Source organism: Callospermophilus lateralis, chromosome 19, assembly GCF_048772815.1.
Source record: "Callospermophilus lateralis isolate mCalLat2 chromosome 19, mCalLat2.hap1, whole genome shotgun sequence".
In the NCBI taxonomy this organism is placed as follows: Eukaryota; Metazoa; Chordata; class Mammalia; order Rodentia; family Sciuridae; genus Callospermophilus; species Callospermophilus lateralis.
This window is the reverse complement of record NC_135323.1, coordinates 29,994,284-30,020,132: the sequence shown is the minus strand read 5'-3', so window position 1 is coordinate 30,020,132 and position 25,849 is coordinate 29,994,284. Positions and strand designations below refer to the sequence as shown.

The 25,849-nt window shown below is 39.9% G+C and overlaps 1 protein-coding gene across 1 annotated transcript; it reads right to left on the bottom strand.

The window, feature by feature from the left end:
* Positions 1-384: 384 nt before the first annotated feature.
* On the bottom strand, positions 385-22,331 carry LOC143384931 (NXPE family member 3-like). Its single transcript, XM_076840096.1, has 5 exons — positions 22,275-22,331; positions 14,406-15,157; positions 9,177-9,256; positions 6,530-6,742; positions 385-917 (listed from the first exon to the last, which is right to left on the bottom strand). The coding sequence occupies exons 1-5, from the start codon at positions 22,329-22,331 to the stop codon at positions 385-387; spliced, it is 1,635 nt and encodes a 544-aa protein (XP_076696211.1).
* Positions 22,332-25,849: the final 3,518 nt, after the last annotated feature.

Sequence of the window (25,849 nt, the reverse complement as noted above, 5' to 3'; positions counted from 1 at the left end):
TCCCAATAATGTACCCCTTTTTGACAAGATGGTTACATTGGTAGAAACTAAGTACAGGATATAAGGGATCTCTGTATCACCCCTTACAAAATTGCATAATGTACAATTAAAAAAATAAAAATTTCCAAAAAAGGGAACTGAAAAGAGAGCATGTGAAATATCATCTCATTCATGTAATGCGTATTTATTTGTGCGTTGCACAGAGAACTATACGAGAGGACAGTCACCAAAATGTCACCAGTTTTTAATGCATGTGGCCATTCTTGGGGTAAGTAATCTCCTCTGAATCATTCCTCATTCTGTGTCCCTTCACTGCTTCTCACACTTCCTGTGGCTGAGATGCAGGCTCTCCATCAGCACACTGCCAGTAGCCCTCAGTAGCTCTCAGGTGGGACAGATGAAGGAGAGGAGCAAGTTCACTTCATTGCTCACAATGAGCTTCCTTGGGTGGATGTTGTCGGGCAGGGCCAGGCTAGAGGTCATTTCCCAAGCATCCACAAAGGCCACACGGAGCCCAGCAAAGGCAGCTTTCAGGAGCCGGTTCACTTGCAGAGTGAACCAGTCACTGCCATACACAGACTTATAGCCAGTGTTGGCCAGTTTGATGACCACAAGGGTACTGGGTTCCCGCTCCAGCAGGGCCATCACAGCTGCCCGAATCCCTGCCAGTCGTCTTGCAAAGATGGATGGAGGGAAGGTGGTGAAGTGGGCTCCCAGGCCCAGCACCACCACGGTGTGTGGGCCCCCGGCCAGGCCCTCCAGCTCCTTGGCCACAGAGTGTAGGGAGGCCACTGGAGTGCGTTGGGAGCGCAGGGGCCAGCTGTGGGCTCGCCAGTGCAGCACTATGCCCCGAGTGGTCTCCACGGCCATCAGGGGCCCCACCTGATATGTGGAATGTAGATCCACTGGTTTCAGGGCTGTTGGGAGGATGAGAGAGAAGTTTCCATAAGTTAACATATAACCGTGCGCCATATTATTTTACAAATAAAACTTCTAGCTCCCGCCTACTTGCTTTATCAGACACAAGCATTCTTTTCCTCAACTCCAAAAGCTCTCCCTAACAGTACCAACACTCGCTGTGGCACTTGACTTTCCTCTGCTGGCCAACCTCTTCCAGAAATGTTCTTCCCTTTTTCTTTCTGTAATAATATACTGTCCCCTTGTTTCTACCTTTCTGGTCAATCCTTGTCCCTAATTATTGGCTTCTTATTTTCCCTGCACTTTATAAATAAAAGAATTCCCCAAATTCTATCCCTAGAATCAAATTTTATTTTTCTTTTAATCTATAATATGTTTTATTTACTATCTCTACTTTTAACATACTTTGTGCACGTCCAAACATCTAGAAAAACCAGATGTTTCAAATGAGGACTTATATTTATTCACAATGTACACAGTAGTGTTGCTGAATAAACGATAGACAGGTAGCAATATTTATATCTGAAAGCATCTAAATAAGATCATGCTGGCCTAGAATCTTTCTTTCTTTCATTTCTTCTCTCCTGTGTCACAAGTGACAGAGGCACAAGTGTCACTCAGATGTAATGTTACAATTTTACTTCCTAAAGTTCTTTTCAGAGGACTCCCTTTCTATGACTTTTAACACAAAGTATACAAAATGTGTTAGCTTACTAACTCTACTTTTGTCACACATTGGCAATCTCTGCATATCCAGAGACTAGATATTATAAAACTAGGACTCCTTTGTCCAGTACATATATAATATGTTCAGTACAGCAAAGTTAAATGAAATGCACGTTATAGGGCAGTGGTAAACTGGGATTTTCAAGCACAAGCTAACAAAACACCTTTTGTAACTTCTTCCCTCCCACCTCCCTCAACCCAGTGAACGAGTACTGACAAGATACCATTCAGATGTGGTTTAAGAATTCCAAACACAGTATTTCCTACCAGTTTTTAAAAGCTATTTACCAGGCTTGGATTATAGCTCAGTGGAAGAGTGCTTGTCTAGCAAGCGTGAGGCCCTGGGTTTGATCCTCAGCACCACATAAAGATAAATAATCAAAATAAAGGTAACATGTCCATCTAAAACTTGAATAATATATATTTTTAAAAAAGCTATTTACAAAAAGTTTTATTTTAACTGCTACTTTAAAACATATCAAGCACTATTAAAGATATAGAAGGATTAGATATTCCACATAAGAATGTGTCCACTATGCACACATCAGTGTAAATAAATTGCACACGTAGTTATGGTTATAATTTGATATATCTTCTCGTATGACCATATCGTTCCTACCCTTTCCCTCCTCCCTTTTTTCTGTCTACTCCCAGTTCAGTGGACAAGTATATGCATATGTAATGCTTAGAGATGGTTGAACAAATCATACCCAGAAGTCCTTACTGAAGTCAAGCTTTCCCATGAATTTAAACACAAAATGTAGCAAACATGTTAATTTTACTATTTCTTCATGCACTGGAGACCTCTTTAATATCTAAAACTAAATGTTGCAAAATTGGGACTCATTTGCCCATTATATACACTACATACACAGCAAAACAAAATGCACCATACATACAGGAAACTGATGCCTGAAAATGTCCAGGTAAAAACACACTAACATATTACCGTTTGCACTCGCTTCCCTCCCACCTCCTCCAACTCACTGAACAAGGACAGATGGTACTATACTGCTCACAGAGGTGGCTTAACAGCTCCATTCCCAAAAGACTATATTCCATATGAATTTTGGCAAAAAGATATTTACAAAATGATATTTTACTAACTCTACATTTCACATACATTGGGCACTTCTAAAATACCTAGACTGACTAGATATTTCAGGTAAGGACTCAACATGTCCACTATGTACAGGACAGTGTTGCATAAACTACACATACGAAACAATAGTTCTACCTTGAAGATGTCTTCAAAATATGAGTACCCTTCATTAATCCTTATCCAAAGACATTCTTTCCTAGAAATTTTAACATAGAAACATACAACATTTGTTCACTATTTCTACTTTTGTCACACACTGCAAAGCTCTTTAACATCTAGAAAGACTAGATGTCGATTAGGACTTGTTTGCCCTTTATTTTATTTTTTTTATAGCTTTTATTTTAGTTATTTATTTATTTATTTTAAAGAGAGAGAATTTTTTTAATATTTATTCTTTAGTTTTCAGCAGACACAACATCTTTGTTTGTACGTGGTGCTGAGGATCAAACCAGGGCCACACGCATGCCAGGCGAGCGCGCTACCACTTGAGCCACATCCCCAGCCCTTGTTTGCTCTTTAAATACAGTATGTACATGGCAAAGTAAAACAAAACTGCACAGATATAAGGATACTCTTGCCTCATTAAGCACACTGGCATGATGCTCTGGAGAACCAGCATGCCACGTGTATTACCCAACAGGGGTTTGGCTATTGCCCCCAAAAACATTTCATAAGAACTTTAACAAAGAAATTTATAAAATGCATTCTATTTTGCCACTTCTACTTTTAACATCTATCAAGCACTTTAGAACATCTAGGGCTAGATATTTCAAAAAAGTACTTAGCTTTCTCAACTGTATATACAGAATGAGGAATAAAAGGCATATACAAAACAATGGTTATAATAGGAAAAATGTCTTTTACACATAACCAGTCTGGCACAGGACCTTCTTCTCAAGGTCAGAGTTTCTCCATGTCCGCTAACCTACTGAACAAATATGGTCAAGTGTCGCTCCTAGGGGTGTGACAGTCACTTCCAGAAGACACTTCTTGTTTGATATTTTTAAAACAAATGGGCATTTCAAGACGTTATTTTCCGCCTCACAGCTCAGCAATCTCTACAACTAGAATGTCCAGATGTAGCAAAGGTTTTCAAAGGTTGGGAGAAAAACTTGATTTTTAAATTTTGTTTTTTAATTATAAGTGAACACAATGCCTTTATTTTATTTGTTTTCATGTGGTCCAAGGCTCGAACCCAGTGCCTCACACATGCAAGGCAAACCCAGGCCTTCTACAAACAGCCTTTGCAAAGGGCGGCGGCCACCTCCTATTGGTCACGTGCGTGTGCTCCTCTGCATGAAGACCACCACCCGAGGGCCAAGGGCCGGTCCACCCGCATCCTCTGGGCTTCGCTCACCTTCCAGGGCAGGTAATGCTGCCGTGGGCCTTGTCCAGATGGGGTGAGGGCTCTTGGACCCTCGCATGAATCAGCTCGAAGGGCCCTGACCTCCAGCTCCCCTGTCCATTGCGGGGCCACGCTCTCCTGTGCTCTCATTCCCAGCCGTCCAAGACCCTACTGGCCCTCCAAGACCCTGCTGGCCTCGCCTGCCTCGCAAGACCACCAGAGGGTCATCCAGCAGCAGGGAGAGGCTCGCTTTCCTTCCCAGCCTGGGCCCCCCCTCCAGGGCAGTCTCAGGGTGTCTGCAGGGCAGAGGCCACAGCCTGTCCCCCAACACAAAACAGCCGCACTCTCTTTACCATTAACCTTCCCTGGGGATTCGTTGCCACCTCTTCAGATTTTGTCTAAGATCTTATCCTTAGTAAGCTTCTATTTCAGGTGCCCAATCAACATTTTCAAAATTTGCATTGTTGCCTTGAATGCAATATGGATAAAGGGAATCTAGCATCTCCGCACAAATCTTAGTATACATGGACACAATATCTTTATTTTATTTATCTGTTTTTATGTGGTGCTGAGGATCAAACCCAGTGCCTCACATGTGCGAGGCAAGTGCTCTGCCACTGAGCCACAACCGCAGCCCAATTCCAGCCCTTTTTATGTTATATTTGGAGACAGGGTCTCACGTATTTGCCTAGGATCTCCTGATCCTCCTGCCTCAATCCCCTAATCTCTGGAATTACAGGTGTACCCCTAGGACAGATTTCCAATGTTTTATCCGTTGAGGACACTTTTCTGCATGATGAATATGCTAATTATCTCATTTATGAAGGCTGTTCCATGAGTGTAAATGTATGTCAAAATTTAAATATCTGCCACTCCTAGTTTGTCAGTTAGACCTCAACTAGCTGTTTTGTTGTGTTTTCTGCAGTGCTGGGGACTGAACCCAGAGTTTCGCAGAAGCTGGGCAAGTACTCTACCACTGAGCTATATTCCCTGCCCCTTCTCAATTTTAAATTATTTTGAGATAGGATCTCACTAGATTGCCCAGCCTGGCCTTGAACTTATTATCCTCTTGCTTCAGCCTCCCTAGTTCCACACCTGGAATCACAGGTGTGTGTCACTGTGCCCAGACCAATGGACTGTTTAAAATAAAAGAGAACCTCAAATTCGACATGGTGACTACAATGACAACGTGGCTAATTTCTAAATTTTGCAGGATACCAAGAAAGTGCCTGAGCTTCCTTTCTGAGACTGGCTATAATATTAGATGGACTTTCCTCAAAAGCATGGTAAACAAGTGCTACAATTAGCCTCATGACAATTTTGTGATCAAATTTATAAGGGTTTCGGCTATTGAACAGTGGTACGGTACGACAGACATTCTGGCTAGCTTTTCTATTATATCTTCCTATTTCTCAGACATCTGAAGGACTGTAAATCAAACTGTGTGTGTGTGTGTGTGTGTGTGTGTGTGTGTGTGTGTGTTTGTGTGTGTGATGCTGGGATAGAACCTCGAGCCCTGCACATACTAGGAAAGTGCTCTGCCACTCAGAATCTCAGGCCCTGTGATTTATAATATATCTGAAATAGGTACTGCTTGCTTGGAACAGAATTTCACTGAAAATCACTGCTAAAGATGCTGAGTATTTGCTTTTGTTTTCATAAATGGCAGAAAGGTACTCAGAAATCTTGTGATATTGTTTTCCATTAATCTTGACTATTTAGAAAAATGGAAGGTTTGGGATTGGGTTGCTCTAATTTTGGAGGGGACAAGAAAGCTACACACATTCAGCAGAAGTGACTGCCTCCTTAGGTGCTAAGAGAACCACTATCTCTACCAAGTGACTGTGCAAGACCAGAAAAGAATCCATCAACAGTAAGAAAAAAAAATTGAGGTGTAGGGTGGGGGGTGAGATAAAATTTTGAAGTTTATGGCTGGGCTGGGTGGCCCATGCCTATAATACCAGTTGTTTGTGAGGCTAAGGAAAGAGGTTCTCAAATTCAAAGCCAGCCTCAGCAAAAGTGAGGTGCTAAGGAACTCGGTGAGACCCTGTCTCTAAATAAAATACAAAATAGGACTGGCAATGTGGCTCAGTGGTTGAGTGCCCCTGAGTTCAAACCCCAGTACTCCTCCCAGCAAATGTGTGAACTTTGTGTTTTTCTCACTTAATAATCTTTGAGAGACTCACTGAGGATTTTACTTAGAAATTAAATGAGGACTCTTGGAATCACCACACGCTGTTATTTGAAAGGTTGGTGCTCTCATTTGAGCTCCATGGTAACTAAACCAGGAAGGCAGTCCAGTGATAACTCTGCCCTCCTCATTCACTCGCCTTTCAAGAGCACCCAGCATCCTGCCCACCTCTCCACCAAGCACTGCAGTTTCCTTCAAATCCTTCTCTGGTCACCTGTTTCTTCATGAGTCCCCATGTGTCACTCACAGGGGACTGTGTCACGTAGATATTCCCACCACTGCCGCAGCGTGGAGTCCCCCATCATGTGCACGATGTGACCAGCCAGGCAGCCCAGGATGCTGTCAACAGTGGGGAAGGACTGGCCAGAGCAGGACAAGGAATGCCATACATCTTGGTGGTAGAAGCCAGAGGGCTTTGGGGCCAGAAGGCCAGGGCGGCACTTGGTCTGTGGGGATTGCACTATAGGAAGGAGAAAAGCAGAACAGAATAAAAAACAAAAAGAACCAACATTAACATCTAGAAGATGTCAGGTAGTCTTCTGTGTGCTTTACATGTATTTTTGTCATTTACTCTTTGACAAAACCTATGACATACCATTCTTATATTTGCTGAGAGTAGGGACACTAGGACATGAAATGTTAAGGAATTGTGATCAAGATCAATGATTGGCAGTTCAAAAAATAATGAACAGAACTCCTATGTGATGCAACATTACCACTCCTGGGTATATACTAAAAGGAAGTGAAATCAGGATCTCAAAAAGATTATCCACAGTTTCACATTCATTGGAGCATTATTCACAATATCCAAGACACGGAAATAACTGAGTGTCTAGCAATGGATCAATGGGTAAAGAAAACAGGACATACATACAGAGTAATATTATCCATTCTTAAGAAAGGACATTCTGCTTTTTAGGACAACATGGATCAACTTGAAGGGCATTATACTAAGGGAGATAAGCCAGACAGCTGGGCCTGGTGGTGCACACCTGTAAACCCAGCAACTTGGGAGGATGAGATAGGTGGCTTGCAAGTTTGAGGCCAGCCTCTACAATTTAGCAAGGCCCTAAGTAATTTAGTAGGACCCTTTTTCAAAATTAAAAAATAATAATAATAAAAAGGTGGGGGAAGTCGTTCAGTGAAAATGTCCCTTGGCTGAATTCCCTGTGCCCCCTGACACACACAAAAAAGAAAGAAGCCAGACGGAGAAAGACAATACCATATGATCTCACCTATATGGAACCTAAAAATGAATTTTAAAAATAGAGTAGAATGAAGATTTCCAGGGACGTGGGGAGAGGGAAAAAAGGAAGATTTGGGCCAAAACATACAAACTTACATTTATAAGATCAATACATTCTGGGGGCCTAATGTATAGCATGGTGACAGTAATTCTTAATTATCTGTATTATATACTTGAAATTTGCTAAGAGATTAAGTGTTATGTTGTCCTTATCACACTAAAAAAATAATAAAAATAAAACAACCAGGTAAACTATGTGAGACAATGGAGGGGCCAACTAACTCAATTGTGGGTGATTGCTTCATAACGTGTACCTACACCACATCATCACATTGTATGCTTTAAAAACATGCATTTCATTTGTCAATTATTCCTTGGTATAGCTAGGAAAATGAAAAAAAAAAAAAAAAGAAAGAAAAGGAAGGAAACCCTGCCATTTGTGAAAACGTGGTTGATCTCCAGAGACGTCATGCTAAGTGAAATACGCCAAAGGAGGTCAAAGACCACTGGCTTCAGTGACACAAGGGATCTAACTAGTGAGACTCAAGAGGCAGACTGCAGAATGATGGTTGCCATGGGCGTAGGTGAAGAGAAAGCAGGAAGATGATGGGGAAAAGAGACAAAGTTTCAGTTTTACAGGAAGAATGAATCCAAGAGATCTACTCTACAGCCCCAAGTCTGTAGTGAACAATACTGTATTGCAGAGTGAAAATTTGCTGGGAGGGAAAAATCTTATGCCAAGTGTTACATACACTATAACAGTAATAATAAACACAAGTGGCAGGAGGAAATTTTGGAAGGTAATGAATATATTTTTTAACGTGTATAGAGTATTTAATTAAAATATGCCTGGCTTGGTGGCACATGCCTGTAATCCCAGCAGCTCTGGAGGAAGATCCCGAGAGAGGAGGATCTCAAGTGCAAAGCCAGACTCAGCAACAGCAAGGCGCTATGTAACTCAGTGAGACCCTGTCTCTAAATAAAATACAAAATAGGACTGGGGAAGTGGCTCAGTGGTTAAGTGCCCCTGAGTTCAACCCCCAAGTCCAAATAAATATATAAATAAATAAAATTTAAAAAAATATATTATAATTTCAGAAGGGTATTAAAGCATATATTTTCCTTTACTATAGAACATCTCTAGATATACAGGGCATGAAATAGGATCTCCATTTTATCTACATAGAACAATAGATGGAAAACATATTCTCAGTGTTCTGTATATTCCTAAAATTGCAAAGTAAAAAGTGAGCTCCTCGGTCAAAAAGTAAGACTTTAAAGTCTAATTTACTCTCAATCTTCTCTTCATCAGTCCCATCACAATCTTAAAATTTAACACTAGAAGTTGAGTATGTTTATGGCACAGATTGTGGTGATGGTTTTAAGGGGTGTGTTTATAGCTAAACACATCTAGTTGTACACAGCATTTAGTATGTCAATCCATACTTCAATGAAGTGGTTTGAAATCAGAAAAACGGTGACTGGCAGGGATAGCATGTGACTCCAAGAAGCCTGGTGTCACAGTCCGTGCTGCTAACCCCTGTACTCTACCACCCTGGAAGGGAGAGGCTAGCCTCTCGGTCAAGGAACAAAACCCATATAAGTCCATCATCACCCTCCACTCCCAGCATGACTCAGCTCCACTCACCTCGACTGATGTTTTCTGTGGTTGCTGGTTTGATCAGAATTGGAGCAACACCCTGAGGCAGCAGCTTGTCAGTCACCTTCCTGGAGAAACAGGGAGAGAGAGCTTTGTGGAGTGCCACCTGGTGAAATCTGGAGTTGCTAAAGGGATTTGATGATTGACTTGTCGTTTCCACTCTAATTCCAAAGAGGAATTAGAACATTCCAATAATTAGCACATTTATAATTTGGGGCCATTGTCAGGAGTCTCGGGGAGGGACTTTCTGCATTTCCTCTACTCACTGGACTTTTGGCTTACTAATAGTCGAGGCAAAGAAAGACAACTAAGCCAGATCACAGAGTTTTCTTTTTCCATAAATGGAAATACACAGAATGCCAGGGAGGAAAATCACTTCCTGGCACTAGATTCTGGAAGGACAGGGAGCAGAGAATTTTTTGTTATTGTTATATGAACACTCAGACACTGGGGACACACCTCTCCACTCTTTGAGTTGGGTTGTGCCTACTGATTTCCAAAGTTACAGTAAGAAAGAAGGAGGTGGGGTGGGGGGGTTGCATTACAGTGCAGAAACCTAACAAAAATCCCCTTGGCCAGGCAAACAAGGTTAACACCAATGGGCACAAACCACATTCATACTGTGTACCTGTGATGTCACCTGATGGAAATATAATTTACTTCCACAATCTTCCTTCCTAAAATACACAATCCCAGTCTGATCATAAGCAAGAGACATCAGATATATTTCTATAGAGGGGAATCCCACAAGATAATTGATCAGTATAATTGACCAAAACTCAAGGTCATCAAAGACAAAGTCAGAAAGACTGTTACAACCAAGATAAGCCTGAATGTAATGTGGGAACTTGAATGGCATCTCCGAATAGAAAAGACATTAGTTAAAAATCTAATGGACTGTAATGTTAATAATGCCTCACCACAGGTTCATGAATTGAAACAGATGTTCCACATTCGTGTAAGATGTGAATCAGAAGAGATACTGTGCAGGAAATGGAACACCGGAACTTCACGATATCTTCTCAGTTTCTCTGTTAATCTAAAACTGTTCTAAAAAATAATGTTTTTGAAATTAAAAGCTGGATCTATAGTTGTTTACCTAATATAAAAATATTTGTCTACAAAACTCTCATACCTCGGGGCTGGGGAGGTAGCTCAATGGGTAGAGTGCCTGCCTCGCATGCACAAGTCACTGGGTTCAATCCCCAGCACCATAAAACAAAACAAAACAAAAAAAAACCCACTTCATACCTCAATGTTCACATTGGCTCAAACTGGAAATGACTCAGATGTTCACGGAGAGGTGAATGGGTGAACAAATGGTGCTACCTCCATAAGAGATAAGACTTTCAGCAATAGGAAGGAAAAGCTATTGATATACAGCAGCAGAGATGAGTCTCAGAAACATTTCACTGACCCAAAGGCAGATACAAGGCAGATACAAGACTGTATACTGTGTGATTCTGGTTTTATGCAATTCTACAAAAGACAAAACCTATATTTACTGTCAGAAGGCTGTTTGGCTTCCTGGGACTGGAGGTTAGAAGAGGAAAGAAATTGACAGTGAAGGGGTGCAAGAGAACTTCAGGGGAAAATGTTCTCTAGCTTGACTGTCTTGGCAATCAAAAAACACATTGACTTGCACATTAGAAACATGGTTATTTCATTGCATGTAAATGAAACTTCACTAAATTTGATTTTTTTATTGTTTAAACAAAAAGTTAAAACCTTTCCAGTCTTCCATTATTTGTTTTTGTTGTTGTTTTCTTTTCTTTTTAGTACCAAGAACTGAACCCAAGGGTGCTTAACCACTGAGCCACATCCCCAGCCCTTTTTTTTAATTTTAATTTTTTTTTTGTTTGTTTTAAGACAAGAGTCTTGCTGAGTTGCTCAATGCCTCACTAAGTTGCTGAGGATGGCTTTAAACTTTGGATCTTCCAGCCTCAGCCTCTCAAGATAATAATATCACAGTTGTGCACCACCACACCCATCCCATTATTACCTCCTTCTGTAGCTATAACTCCGTCAGGCTCCCTTCCCCACTTCTATGCAACTTTAAAAATGTCTTTATTGTGTACGTAACATATAGATCTATTAGATATTAATATTTTGCCAGACATGAATTAAATCTTTCTTTAAAAAGAAATTGATCAATAACTAAAATGTTAAAATACTAATGCTAAATGCAGGAGAGGACACAGAGAGACTGGGTCTCTTACACATGGCTGGTGGGAATATAAAATGGTACAGCCACTCTGGCAAATAGTTTGGCAGTTTCTTGTAAAACTAAACATCTACCAATCGCACAACCAAGAAACTGCACTCAGGCATTTTATTCCACTGTTATGACAAAAGAATCTTTTTTTAACAAAAGAACCTGTATATAAATATTCATAGAAGCTTTATTTATGATAGTTAAAATCTGGAAACACTCCAATGTCCTTCAATGGGCAAATGTCTGAACAAACGTACACAGTGGCAAGAAAAAGAAATGAATTATCAATAGATGCAACAGCATGGATGGGTCTAGAGAACTTTGTGTTTTGTGAAAAAAAATATCAAATGACTGCATTACTGTCTAATTCCACTTATAGAATCATCTAGAAATGACAAAACTGTAGAGATAGAGAACAGAAAAGAGTTACCAGGTGATAAGAACAGGCACTGGGGAGTGGGAGAGCCTAGAAGGGAGAGCAGAAGGGTTTCCTTTTGGTGGAGAACATTTCTGGATCTTGATTGTAATGGTGGTTACACCAATCTATACGTATTGTGAATTTGCAGAGAAACACACACACACACACACACACACACACACACACACACACAACTACATGGACCAGTCGACGGAAACTGAATGGTTTTGTGGTCTGGTTAACAGAATTGTATCAAAGCTTATTTTCTGTATTGATTTTGTTCTTCATATATGAAATGTTGCCATTGGGGGAAATTGGGCCAGAGGGTCAAATGATTCAATGTATTCTTTTTGCAACTTTTTGTGGGTCTATAGTTATTCACAATCAATGATTGAAAATTAATAGATTGATCATTACAGGTTCCTCAGGCACACACACCCCCATGCTCCTGCCCTCTTTCATACTGTTCCTCAAAAAGATGAAGTCACTATTATGAATTCAGTATTTATATTCTCATCCATATTTGATACAGTTGATACATGTTTATGAATTCAAAATACTAATTAGAATTGTTTGCAAGTTTTAAAACTTTAGCTATAATATGTATCTATCATTACTCATTATGTTTTCAAGATTTAATAATGGTGTAAGTAACGGTATTAACACCCCTACCAGTGGATATGAGATTTTCTACCACTACCCATCCTCATCACTCTTTGTTTTTCCAGATTAAAAGGTTTTTTCCATATAAAAATTAAAGACAGTATATTTGGGAGTCAGGTGTGGTGGTGCATGACTGTAATCCCAGCAAATTGAGAGGCTGGGGCAGGAAGATTGCAAGTTCAACACCAGCATCAGCAACTTAGTGTGGCCCTAAGCAACTTAGCAAGAACCTGACTCAAATTTTTAAAAAATTAAAAGGAACCTCCCCCAAAAAGCATATTATATCTTGGTTTCATTGTAAATTTCCCTCATTGATTATCAGGATGAGTATATATTTTTTATTCACTATTCAAATCTTTCTTCCTTGATTTCTTATTTATATTTTTTCCTTATTGCTCTATTGGGCTATATAATATTACTTATTACTTTGTAATATTTCTTTACTTACTCCTAGTACTAATATTATTATACCAATTAAATGTGTTATAGATATCATCTCTCAGATTTTAGTTTGACTTAATTAAGTTACGTTTTGTAAGGGAGAAGTATTTGATTTCTATGTAGCCCAATTTAACTATATTTTTCTTTGTGACACCATAATAGTATTTTCCTGATCCCAAATCAATTTACCAATAACATAAAACAAACCCAGAGACAAATATCCAGAATAGCATTGCCTGGAAATTTATGAAGTGAAAACTGCTGTGTTATAAAGAGATATCATTGGGGCTGAGGTATAGCTCAGTGATAGAGCACATGCCTAGCATGTAAGAGGCCCTGGGTTCAATCTCTAACACCACAAAGAGAGAGAGGAAGCTGATCATAACCTATAAATCTACAAACACAATATAATACATTTATGTCTGAAGCTATTAGATTAAGCAGACACAAAATATTAGTGAAGATATAAAAGTTGAGAATTTAAAACTTAACAAGTTAGATTAAATAGGGTCAGAATTCTTTCTGGAAAAATACAGAATGTAAATTACTTTCAGTGAAATGTGGCATCCAAAGAAAAAGCAGGAGTCACCGTGATTGAAGACATGTGCAGATATTTAGTAGATTTTTAATTTTAGGGGGTATTTTTAATTTTAGAGGGTATTTCAACCCTAAACTCTCAAAATTCAAAAACTTTAAAAGTTAATAGTTCACAAATCATTTACAAATTACACAAAAACTTTTAAAGTAATTTGTAAATAACTCATGAATTAAAGAGGTAACAACTGTAGAAATTATAAAATATGTAAAACACAATAAAAATGAAGCCTCTATATGTAAAACTTTGGAGAATACAGCTAAAGCTCTACGCAGAGGGAAATTCATATCCCTGATCATTTTTACACAATAAAAGGAAGACTGAAATAGATGGTGTTAAGTGTTCTGAATCATGAAACTACAAAAAAGGAAATAAACTCTATAAGAAATTGAAGAAACCAATGTCAAAGATGCCACCCAAACTCATGAAAAAGAATGGCAGACCTAGGTATTCACAACATATTTTGCTGAAAATAATTTAAAAATCTACTAAATATCTGCAGTAATGAACTCTTGAGTTGAAACAGAAATGAAAACAAGAGCCTAGATAAATAAATGAAGCACTTCAGCTACTTTTGCCCTGAGATAGGTTGTGTTGTATTTAATACTTTGCCTCTTATCTAGAGAAGTCCTCATTGAACTTCAAATCTAAGATCAATCAAAATCCTCTCTGAAGATACAGCCTGACCATGTACTATAAGTCTGTCTAGCAATGTCTGTCTCTTGGTAGTTGCCCAACAAGCTCATGTTGGAATCGAGTAGAAATAATTGCTGAATGGTGCATGCGGTGGAAGTGGTGGAGGGCCACTGGATCACAGGAGTGAGCTTTGGAAGGAAAGATGAGGCTTAGGGTTGGAATCCATATCCCAGATTCTGGATTTCTTACCCTGTCAGCAGGGCGTCATCACGTGGTGTGGTCACCTTCAGGTAACTCCCGCTTGAGTGAGCAACCAAAGAGTTGCAGGGCAGAGTAGGGGGTTGAGCACAGAACCAGAGCTCACCAGAAACCACATCCCTGTACTGGCAGGTATGCCCTTTGGCTCCAGTTGAGTGAGGGTCAACATTGCAAATCACAGTCTCTTTAGCACCAGAACTGCCCTGGAAATACCCCCTAAAATCAACCGTGGCCCTCTTCTCTTCCCAGATTCTGCGCAGAACCCCAACGGCCTCACTGGAGTGAATCAGCCGTACTTGCACCTGGGCCTTCCCAGCCCAGAGCAGAGGGAAGGACAATAGGTATGTGCCATTCTCCAGATCCTGGACATCCCCAGGGACCCCTGCTCTCAATTCTGGACCCAGCAATCTTGCCTGAAACAGATCCCCACCATGGGTCTTGCGCCTGCCTTGGTGGTCCCTGGCCACAAGGACAACCTCCAGGTAGCCTCCCAGGGCATAGGTGTCCTGAGCAGGACCCCTCAGGTGGTAGGTGGAGGTCTTGGGGCTGGTGGAGGCCAAAAAGTCCCCCCTATCTCCTGGGGTCAAAGGCCAATATAGAAGGTGAGTCAGGTTGGAGAGCTCCTGGGGGAGAGAGTCCAAGAGGGAGGTTGATTCCACAGAGTTGGAGACATATTTAGAGACAGGCTGGGGTCCTGGAGCCCGATAGATGATGTCAGTCCAGGACATCTTGAAATAGAACACCTGTGGGGAGAGAAAGAAGAATCTGTTGGAGGTTTCTACTTTTTTCATTTTCTCACTGGAAGGAGATTTGTATTCACCAAAGCTCAGTCACCTTTGCCAGGTAGGACCCAGGGCTTCTCCCTGCCTGCATAATGCAGTCTGTCTCTCATAAGCCTGGCATCCAAGTCACCCCCATCTTTATTCAAAAGAAGCATCTCATTTGCAATGGTGAAGTTAGTTCAACTGTCTCCTTCCCTTAGCCTTCTTATTCCATCCACTGCCAACTCTCTCCCCATATCCACCTGCTCCCTGAGTTATGAGCCAGCCTGGACCCAACCCTCAGATCTCTGATTTCCTCACTCTTCACAAATCCTGCTTCCTCCCCAGAGCCTGGTATTCTCAGTGACCTTCCTCTCCTTTCCCCTCTTTCCACAATTCCCACCTCCAACCTACATTTCTAGTTGAAAGTCAAGGTGGGCAAACCCTTTACTCAATTTTCTTGAGGATTACGGAAGAACAAGGTGAGACCATCCCCTCAGTGAACTCCCTCTCCAATTGGGCTCAGCTGAAGAGACTGACCCTCAGAAACCACTGGAAAGTCAGTTCTAGAAAGGCACAGGTCAGGTATGGGCTGGCAAAATAAGAGAGATACTGCAGATTATTTCCAAGTGAGGCACAGTGTTTGCTATGAAAAGGAGTCTCCTCCAGGGCCCCAGTTCTCACTGGCATTACAAAGTCACAAATACATTCCAGAGAAGTGCAAGTTCCAAATGGGAAGAGCCATGGAGAGAGGCCATGTTTTACACCATAGGGCTGGTGGTGGGTGAAAGGAATTGAGGTACCTGTGTATCAGATATTCACCCACCAATATCCATCAATATCCCTTCCGTTTCAGCAAGGGGATCCCAGTAAAAAGGCAATTTACCAACACATCTCAATTCCAATCTGTGGGAAAGACTGTTAATGTGAAGTTATCCTTGAATTAGGAGTACGAGCTCAGAGCAATCATCTTGGGAGCCTAATCGTGCAGCTATGTGTCATGAGGCACAGGGTAAGGAACTTGCTGTTCTCCTTCCCATTGTCTCCTAACCTGGGTATTTATTTATAGATGTGCCTCGTGTTAAATTGTACTGCATTGTCTCAAGATCCAACAGGATGAGTTGCAGGCACGGTGGCACAGACTGGTAATCCCAGTGACTCAGCAGACTGAAGCAGAGGGATCACAAATTCAAGGCCAGTCTGGAAAGTTAGTGAGACCCTGTCTCAAAATATAAAATAAAAAAGGCCAGATCACCCTTGGGTTCAATCCTCAGTACCATTAAAAAAAAAAAAAAAAAAAAAAAAAAAAAAGTCTTGGCTATTCCTGTTCCTTGGAAAATCCATGCACCATGAATTTATTAGATTTCATGTCAAAGGAGATTTAAAGTTGCTCATCAGGTGATTTGAGAATGCAAATTTATCTGGGTTTACCTGAGTGGGTCTAGCATAAATATAAGGGCCCTTATAAGTGAAAAATGGAGGGAAAGGAAGAGAACCAGACACAAAGAGATAGACAGAGACAGAGAGAGAAGTCCAAGAAAGACATATTTAATGGATAGTAAACTCAAAAAACTTATTCTACCAAATATTAAGACTTGCTATTTATCAGTGAAATTAAAGGTTTCTAAAAAAGTCTTACCATAAAGCATTAGTAACTAGTAAGTGGTACATGAATAAACAAACAGAATAAGAAAATAGAGTATTTACAAATATTCACTCTAAGTTAATAAAAGAACAAACATGAAAGACACAAACCTATGAATATTTTTAGGTGACAAATAGGAGACTGAAGGATTATGGAAAATAATATGCCTACAAGACAGCTCCCCAGGAAAAATGAAGGGACAGTGTGACTCGGGAGGAGGGAGGGGAAATTAGCCAAACCTTAAACCTCTCCCAGAACATCCTTTCTGTTAGCAATGGGCCAACATAAAGGAAAAAAAGCAAACTTTCATCCCTTCCCAGATTCACCCCAGCATCTCCACCAAAAGCAAATATTTGCCTCTTCCCAACCCCAATGGGTCCTCAAGGAAGGAGGCAAATACTGAAATTCTGGGCCCTGGACTTTACCCTTCCCCATTGCAGATGAGTCCTGGAGGGAGAAAACCAAATAGTGAAGCTCTAGGTGACAGTGGATTCCAGAGGAAGGAAGATAAGCAGTGAACACCATCTTGTAAGCTTTCCCAAATGACAAGGAGTTTCAAACGATTTACAACTGCCTTCCTCAGTTAAAATTTCAACCGGCACAACTAGGTCTCTCACTGTCCAAACCGCACATCCGCATCTCCAATGATTAATTCACCCTCATTGTAAACTATAAGACCCAGACTCCTTCTGTAACCTTGGGGCCATTTCCTGTACCCAGAAAATGAGTCATCCTATGCCTGATGGATTGATTTTGTTGCAGAATAAAAGAAAGCTTGCTGATACGAGGTTTGCTTCCCATCTCCAGCCTCTGTCATTTGGTCACATGCACTTACAGAGACTATGTTCACATGTTTTAGATGAAGAAAACTAAACATAATACAAAAGAGCACTAACCACCAAAGAACATTTTGATAACTGACAAATACAACTTCCTTTAAAGTTAAGAAAAGATACCTTTTGTTAAATGTTATTAAATGGTTTATTAAAGATACTATTACAAATGAAAGAAATAAATCACTGTGAGGAAAAAGATATTTGCAACATACAATAAACAAAGCACTAAGAACCAGGATATATAAAGAAATTCTATGACTTAGAAACAAAACAGACAACTTGACAGAAAAACAAGCAAAAGCTTGAACTGATCCTTTGCAAAAGACAACATCCAGAAATTCTAAATAATTAGGTAATTGTAAATGAAAACCACAATGAGACGCTATCACATACCCACAAAGGTAGCCTAAATGTGACCGTACATGGTATTAATAGATGGAGGTCCCTAGGAACGCTCAGAGATTGCTTATAGAAAACAAATCGGTGCAACCAACTTGAACTGCAGACCATAAAAAGATAGGAATTCCCTGATTCATTTTATGTTACCACCTGCTCTTGATATCAATAGCAACAGTATCTTGTGTTTATTTACAGATATGAAAATTCTAAATAAAATACAGCAGTAAAACAAATGGATAACATAGTTTATTCCAATAGCATTTATTTCAGAAACACAAAGGTGGTTCAATATCAGGAAATCTATCAATGCAATGTTCTATCTCAAAATCTAAAGATGAAAAAAATATAGCCCATGTGAATTTACTAATAGATGCTGAAATGGCCTCTCATTTGTCAGCATCCATTCGTAGTTAAAACTCCAAGTAAAACAGAAGAAGAAATAAACCACTTAAATGTAATGAAAGGTACTTTCCTCTGTGGCCCATCCCTTCAGAGTCATACCAACATTTTCTGGAATGTGAATAGTCTGGTTGCTGAGAATGATCTTCATTCTCACAGCAGACGTGGCAAAGAAAGATATAATATATGTTGAAAAACCTAAGGACTCCACCAAAAAATTGTTAGAATTGAAACTCACAATAAAGTCATAAGACACACAAAATTAAATATAGAAAAATCAGTACCATTTTTAAACACCAATAATACACTTGCCGAGAAAGAAATCAAAAAAGTGATCACTTTTATAATAGTCACAAAAAATAATAAAATTTCTAGAAATAAATATAACTAAGAAAGTGAATGACCATACAATTCAAATTATAAGACAATGATAAAAGAAATTGAGGAAGACACCACAATAAATAAATAAAAATGCAAAGACATCCCAAGTTCATGGATTGGAAGAATTCACTTGTTTAGACTACTCAAAGCGATTTACAGATGCAATGTAATTCCCATGAGAATACCAATGGCATTCTGCACAGAAATTGAAAAAAAAAAGTCTGAAAACTCATGTGAAATTGTAAAAGACCCCAAGCAGCTAAAGTAATCTTGAGCAAAGAGAATGAAGCCAGAAACCTCACAATACCTGACCTCAAAGCATATTACAATGTTGAAGTAACCAGTGAAGCATGATATGGGCATAAAAGCTGATACATGGAGAACCCGGAAATCGACCCACTCATCTATAGCCAACTGATCTTTGGCAAAGGTGCCAGAAACATACATTGAAGAAAGAACAGTCTCTATAAACAGTACTGGGAAAACTGGATATCCATATGCAGAAGAATGAAACTGGATCCCTCTCCCTCACCTTATACCAAAACAAACAAACAAAAAAAAATGCAAAATGGATCAAAGTCCTACATGGAAGACCAGAAACTATAAACTACTAAAAGAAAACATAACAGAAATACCTTAAGATATTGATATAGGCAGAGATTTTTTTGTGGTGGTGGTTGGGGGAAGATCCCCAAGTAAGGCAACCAAAGCAGAAAATAGACAAATGGAATTATATTAAACTAAGAAACTTCTGCACAGCACAGGAAACAATCAACAGAGGGAAGAGACAAACTGGAGAATGAGAGAAGATATGAGCAAACTATTACTAACATTCAGAATATACAAGGAACAACAAGAAAAAATATTTTTAAAATTGAGCAAATTGGCCAGGCACGGTGGTGCATGCCTGTAATCCCAGCGATTTGGGAGACTGAGATAGGAGAATCACAAATTCAAAGCCAGCTTCAGCAACTGTGAGGCACTAAGCAACCCAGTGAGACTCTGTCTCTAAATAAAATACAAAACAGGGCTGGGGATGTGTCTTAGTGGTTGAGTACCCCCGAGTTCAATCCCCAGTATCAAAAAAAAAAAAGCAAATTTCTGGGCATGGTGGCACACACCTGTAATCCCAGCATCTCAGGAGGCTGAGGCAGGATGATTACAAGTTCAAAGTCAGCCTCAACAACTTGGTAAGGTCCTAAGAAATTTAGTGAGATCCTTTCTCAAAATAAAAAGGGCTGGGGATGTGACTCAGTGGTTAAGTGCCCTTGATTCAATCCCAATAATCCATCCCCCAATAAAGAGCTAATGATCTCAATAGACATTTCTCAAAAGAAGGTACACATAAACAAGTACATAGTGTGATTACTTTTCTAAGAAATTCAAAGTCGGGCAAAATTTTAAAATATTGTCTTAAGTCAAGGTATAGGCTACCTTGGAAAGAAGTGAGGGTAGGAGTGACAGGGAGGGGGCATGAGAGGAGGCTTCTGAAGGTGATGGAAATTTCCATTTCTCAACTTGGATCGAGATCACACAGGTGTGATATCTTTGACTTTTATTGAGAATTTAAGATTTTATGCATATTTTTATCTGTGTTGTAGCTTAACTACTTTTACAAGGTAGAAAGTTCTGGCTGAGACCCAAAGAAGTCTCGCTCACCCTTTCACATGGACAAGGTTACTCTGGAAATGAAATGGACACCTTCTTCGGACCTATTATTAAGGGACTAGGATTTTTCTATTTAACTCTTTCACTGGTCTTAGGATGAAGACTGACTTGTCAAGCCTTTCTGAAGATCATCACTTTCTAAGAAAAGTCAGAAATCTCTATTTCCATGCAAAATATCCTACTATTTTTTGAGTGCCACAGCATAAATTTAGAGCTCAAAATTATCTGTCATCGAAAGCTCAGTGTTAACTGTTGGACAGTCAGGGAAATGCGTTCTCTAGAAGGTTTCATGGCTTCTGGCCTTTCCCAGGTTCCTCAGTGAAGCAATAAATGTCACTCCACTCAGTTGCTCACTTGCTCTTTCTCTAGTCAGGAATTTTTTTTCAACCCCTGCCTCTTTCTCTCTGCTAAAAAGCTAGAACTGAACACCATAGACTTCCATTTCTTTCTTTTACACTGGGGCAGAAAGAAAAAAAAAAAAAGCTTTTGGAAGGTGAGAAAACTATGAATACCATGAATAGAAAACCATGAATAGAAAACACCATGAATAGCTTGGTTTTTTTCTCCATTGGGATTTCCCCATAACAACTTCTTATACCTGAAAGGAAACCCAAATAAACCTTCTGGCTTCACTCGGATTTAGTTGATTGTTGTTTTTTTTTTCCTTTTCCTTTTCTTTTTTGGTACCAGGGATTGAACCTAGAGGCGCTTACCCATTAAGCAACACCCCCAGCCCTTTTAATTTATTTATTATTTTAATTTTGACACAGGGTTTTTCCAGGTTGCTTAGGGCCTCACTAAGTTGCTGAGGCTGGCCTTCAAATTGTGATCCTCCTGCCTCAGTTTAGTTGACTTTTAAAATGACTAATTTTGGAGATCACACAGTCGAATGATGTACGATGATTCTTTTCCTATTTGCTGTTGATGCTACCTCAGATTGAATCCATCTAATAAGTTAAAACTGTTCTCTGGCAGAAATATAAGAGCCTCTTGCTCTTCTCCCCTGTATCTTAAGGATTAATTGCAAGGTAGCTAGCTATTCCTGGAAAAAGGAACTTGCTGATAGTATTTTTCCTGGGTCTCTAAAAGACCCAGAGTATTCGGTGACCTTCAGATAGCAGTTTGCCATGTATGTCAGAAAAGCAGACGACCTAGAAATTTATGACCACCTCTGGCGTCCCACCCATCTCTCTGAGACTACAAGTATACCTCCTCCAAATCCCTATGTAAGCATTGTGCTTGAGTCCCCTGAGCAAGATGGCTCTTAAGGACCAGAGTCCCCATTTTCCAACTTGCTGACTTGTTGCCAGTAAGGCCCTTCCCCGTCACTCTGTTTCTTGAGTTATTGGCTTCTTTGGAGAGCAGTGGAACCAGCCTTCTTTTTTAAATATTTTTTTTTTAGTTGTAGATGAACTCGATAGCTTTATTTATTCATTTTTATGTGGTGCTGAAAATCAAACCTAGTTCCTTATGAATGCAAGGCAAGTGCTCTACCACTGAGCTACAACCCCAGCCCTGGAACCAGTTTTTTGACATTACACTCTGAATTTGTTTTAGATTCCCTAGTGGAGCTCAGGATCCAATCTGCTCACCTTCTTTCTTAAACTGATTTTCCACCCTGCATTTACTCTTTCTAGAATTCCACGAGATCGAAGTCAAAACTTTGAGCTCTTCCCTCCATCCAGTCTCCTACAATCCAAACTGGAGGTTGCATAGGGAAGGAAGAAATGAGCCAGCAATGAGAGGAATCAGAGATGAGGGAAGTACTCACGCAAACCAGAAAGAGCAACCCGGCAATCAGAATCTTGTAGCCCTTGAATTGCTCCATGAAGGGATTCGCTCAGCCTACGCTCTTGAGTGCGAATGAGGCTTCAGTTGGAGATTAAAGAAGCACAGCCTTAGACACTCCCATCATAAGGGAGTGAGTGTACTGTGGCGACTTTCCAATTTCCTTAAACACTGTCACCTGGCATTACCTACGTGTTCTGTCAAATACCAGGTATCTATTCTAGCACTTGTGTCTCTCCGAGGTTCTCACAATCCACACTGGTTTTCTGCCAGAATCCTAGAGTCTCACTTCGGACTTTAGGAACGAACACAGTTTCCAAGAAAATGTTCCATTCCAGGGTATCAAAGACCACTCACCATGACCCTGGGCTAAGCCCCATTTGTACATCTGAAAAATCGCTGCTTTCACAAGTACTTTAGACTCAGATATAGGTGATAATTCACTATGTACAAAAGCCATCAGGGAGAGAATTTACAGTTCGTTGTTTGCTTGAAAGTTTTCTTAGAATATATTTTCTGTTTGTTGTAGTTGCTTATTGATATATTGTTCCTATAGTGGGAGAACTTTAGCAAGACAGCTGCCCAACGTTGGGAGAGGGCATTTATCTGAGAGTCCATTTGGATTATTGTAGTGGACGATGGAGAGATGACAAAGTTAGGATGGAACTCAGCACGTGTCACTACCCTGAAATACACACAAGCTATTGATAAGGTAGAAAAGAGAGTAGGAAAAATCAGATCTAAAGAAAGAGAATAAGAATTATCAACGTTGCTGTTGATTGAGCTTTGAATTTGATTTGAGATCCTGGATCAGCTGGGATAAAAAGGGACAGTGCAAACCCTACCAGAATTCCCATCCTGCATTCCTGCAATATGAATGTCACATGATTTGGTCATGCCCATATGCTGCCTGCTTTACTTTTCCCTTTATATCTTTCTTTAAACTTACTCATCCTGAAAATGCAAAGATGTTCATAATTTTGAAGAGAAATATATATATATATATAAAGGTTTGGGCTGATTTGGGCTGGGGCTGTAGCTCAGTGGCAGAGCATCTGCCTAGCATGTGTAAGGCACTGGGTTTGATCCATAACACCACATAAAAATAAACAAATAAAATAAAGGGATTCTTCTGTCCATTTACAACTACAAAAAATTTTTTCATGTGAAGGTTCCAGAATTATAGTTGTGGAAATTTTGAACATACAGAGAAGCATAAGAAAAAACAATTAAATCTTACTGTCACCTCCACCCAACTCCACCAAATCATAGCAGTTTGTCACCCACACCTCAAATTTGTGCAAAGAAATAAAATAGCTCCTCAGTTACTTTCCCTCCAGCCTTTCCCAAGTGGCTATTATGATGTTTTAATCTCCAAGGATTTATACCATCCCTAAAATACACCTATAAAAATGTATATATGTAAGACTGTCATTGTCTGATCCAACCTGTAAATGAGTGGTATCATGTTGTAGTTCTTCTTTGGCAGCTTCCTTTTCTTCCCAACATGTTTTTGAGATTCATTCTTGTTGACATATGCAGCTCTGGTTTAATTCATTTAACATACAGAACCATTTCCCAGTATATGCATATTCCAAAATTTATTTCTCCTGTCTTTTGTCCATCAGTATTTTGATTGTTTCCAATTTTTCAACTTTAGAAGCTAAGCGACTCGGGTCCTTTTAACCCTCTGTTTGTGTGAGCATGTGAGGACTTCTATGGGAAATGCGCTCCCTGCAGCTGAAGGACAGGTTGGTTTCCCAATCAAACTGTCACAAACTGATGTCACAAACATTTTGTAAAATGTAATCAAATAAAATTTATGAAACAAAAAGAAATGAAAAAAAGGACATAAAAATGGGTGCCCTAATTTTATTTATTATTAGAATCAAGCAACATAAAACTTAAGAGTATTTTCCTGTTCTTGGGGCTGGCCTGTCTGAACATATCCTACAACTTCAGAACATATCTTACACAAAGTGACAACTCCAAATTGTGCTTTTTGACAAAATAATCCTACCTAGACTTATGCATTTTACATGTGAGAGTTAGTTGTTTTACTAGGAGGAGAGCATCCTTCTATGACACATCTACCAGAAGAACTGCCCTCTGAGCAATATCTGTGTTTACACAATTACTAAGAAAAATACTTTGAGGGGTGGGGATGTAGCTCAGTGGTACAGCATCAAACTTTGAAAAGTTTATGTATTCTACGAGTCAGGTGTATGCTACTAACTTTGAATATGTTAAACTTATGGCATCTGTCCTGTGCAAGCTATGTCATTAACATAGACCAAATATGTTTGTATCTTTCCATAATGTCAGAATTTATTGGATAATGATAAATTCACAAGTTATACCTCTTTCATCTGTGGAATTTACTGAATACTGTGGGTCTCCTGTAGTCATAATCTGGGCAAAAACAAATTCTTTTATTCCAATCTTAGTTTTTAATAATGATAACACATCATACTTTACAGAAAAAAAAAAGTGTTTCAGAATGTCTATTTATCAACTATACATACTTACTTAGATAGGAGGTTCAGGAGGCTGAACAGCAGAGAGCAGATATGAATGAAAAGAAATGAATGCAAAGAATCTCTCTTGACCATCAGGTAAGTTTAGGAGCCAGACACAGTGGCACACGCCTGTAATCCCAGGGGCTCGGGGACCTGAGGCAGGAGGATTTCAAATTCAAAGCCAGCATCAGCAAAAGTAAGGTGTTAAGCAACTCAGTGAGACCATGTTTCTAAATAAAATACAAAGTAGGGCTGGGGATGTGGCTCAGTGGTTGAGCATCCCAGAGTTCAATCTCCTGTGCTCCCTCCCGCCCCCCACCCACCACCAAAAAAAAAAAAAAATTACAAACCAATCTAAGAACTTATTCAGGGTGCAGAGCTGTCAATGTGCAGGAACTTGTTCATTCTAGGCCACAGTCCAGACAGAGGGCATTGTCAGAGTGTCAGCTTGAGATGTCAACTTGGAGTGGGCTGTAAGAGTTGAGCAAGAGAAACTCTGCTAAAGTCTGAGGGCAGAGATCTAGAGGTTGGTCACTATGGAGATTTTTCTGGGCAAAGCTCATGGGGAGTAACTAGGTGATGGGGTCAGGGTGCCACCGTGAGAGCTTAATCTTAGTGTTCTTTCTTTTATGGGCCTTGAGTGAGGAGGTTGCTTCATTCAGTGATCTGAGTGATCTAGTGGGTTTTCCCAAAACGAGTTTGATAGGCCCATGCATCCTCATACTTCTGATTAGTTTGATAAGTCCATAGGAGCTCATGTTTATTATCGTGATTGACTTATCCGTTTGTGCCTTATGGTTGTGCCAAACAGATGGGGCTGTTTACTGTACAAACAGGGTGTAGGGTTATTCTGAATCTGCACTTCACTCAAAATGGAGAAGGTCAAGGCAAACTCAGGTTCAAGCACAGCCTGAAAACTGCATATCATGGGCAGGGCACAGCCTGCTCTCCACAGTGTCATTAAAAAGTGACAACCTTATTTATTACAAATTTATAATGTTTCCAAGCAAACAACTTTAATATAGCCTTTCCCTAATGT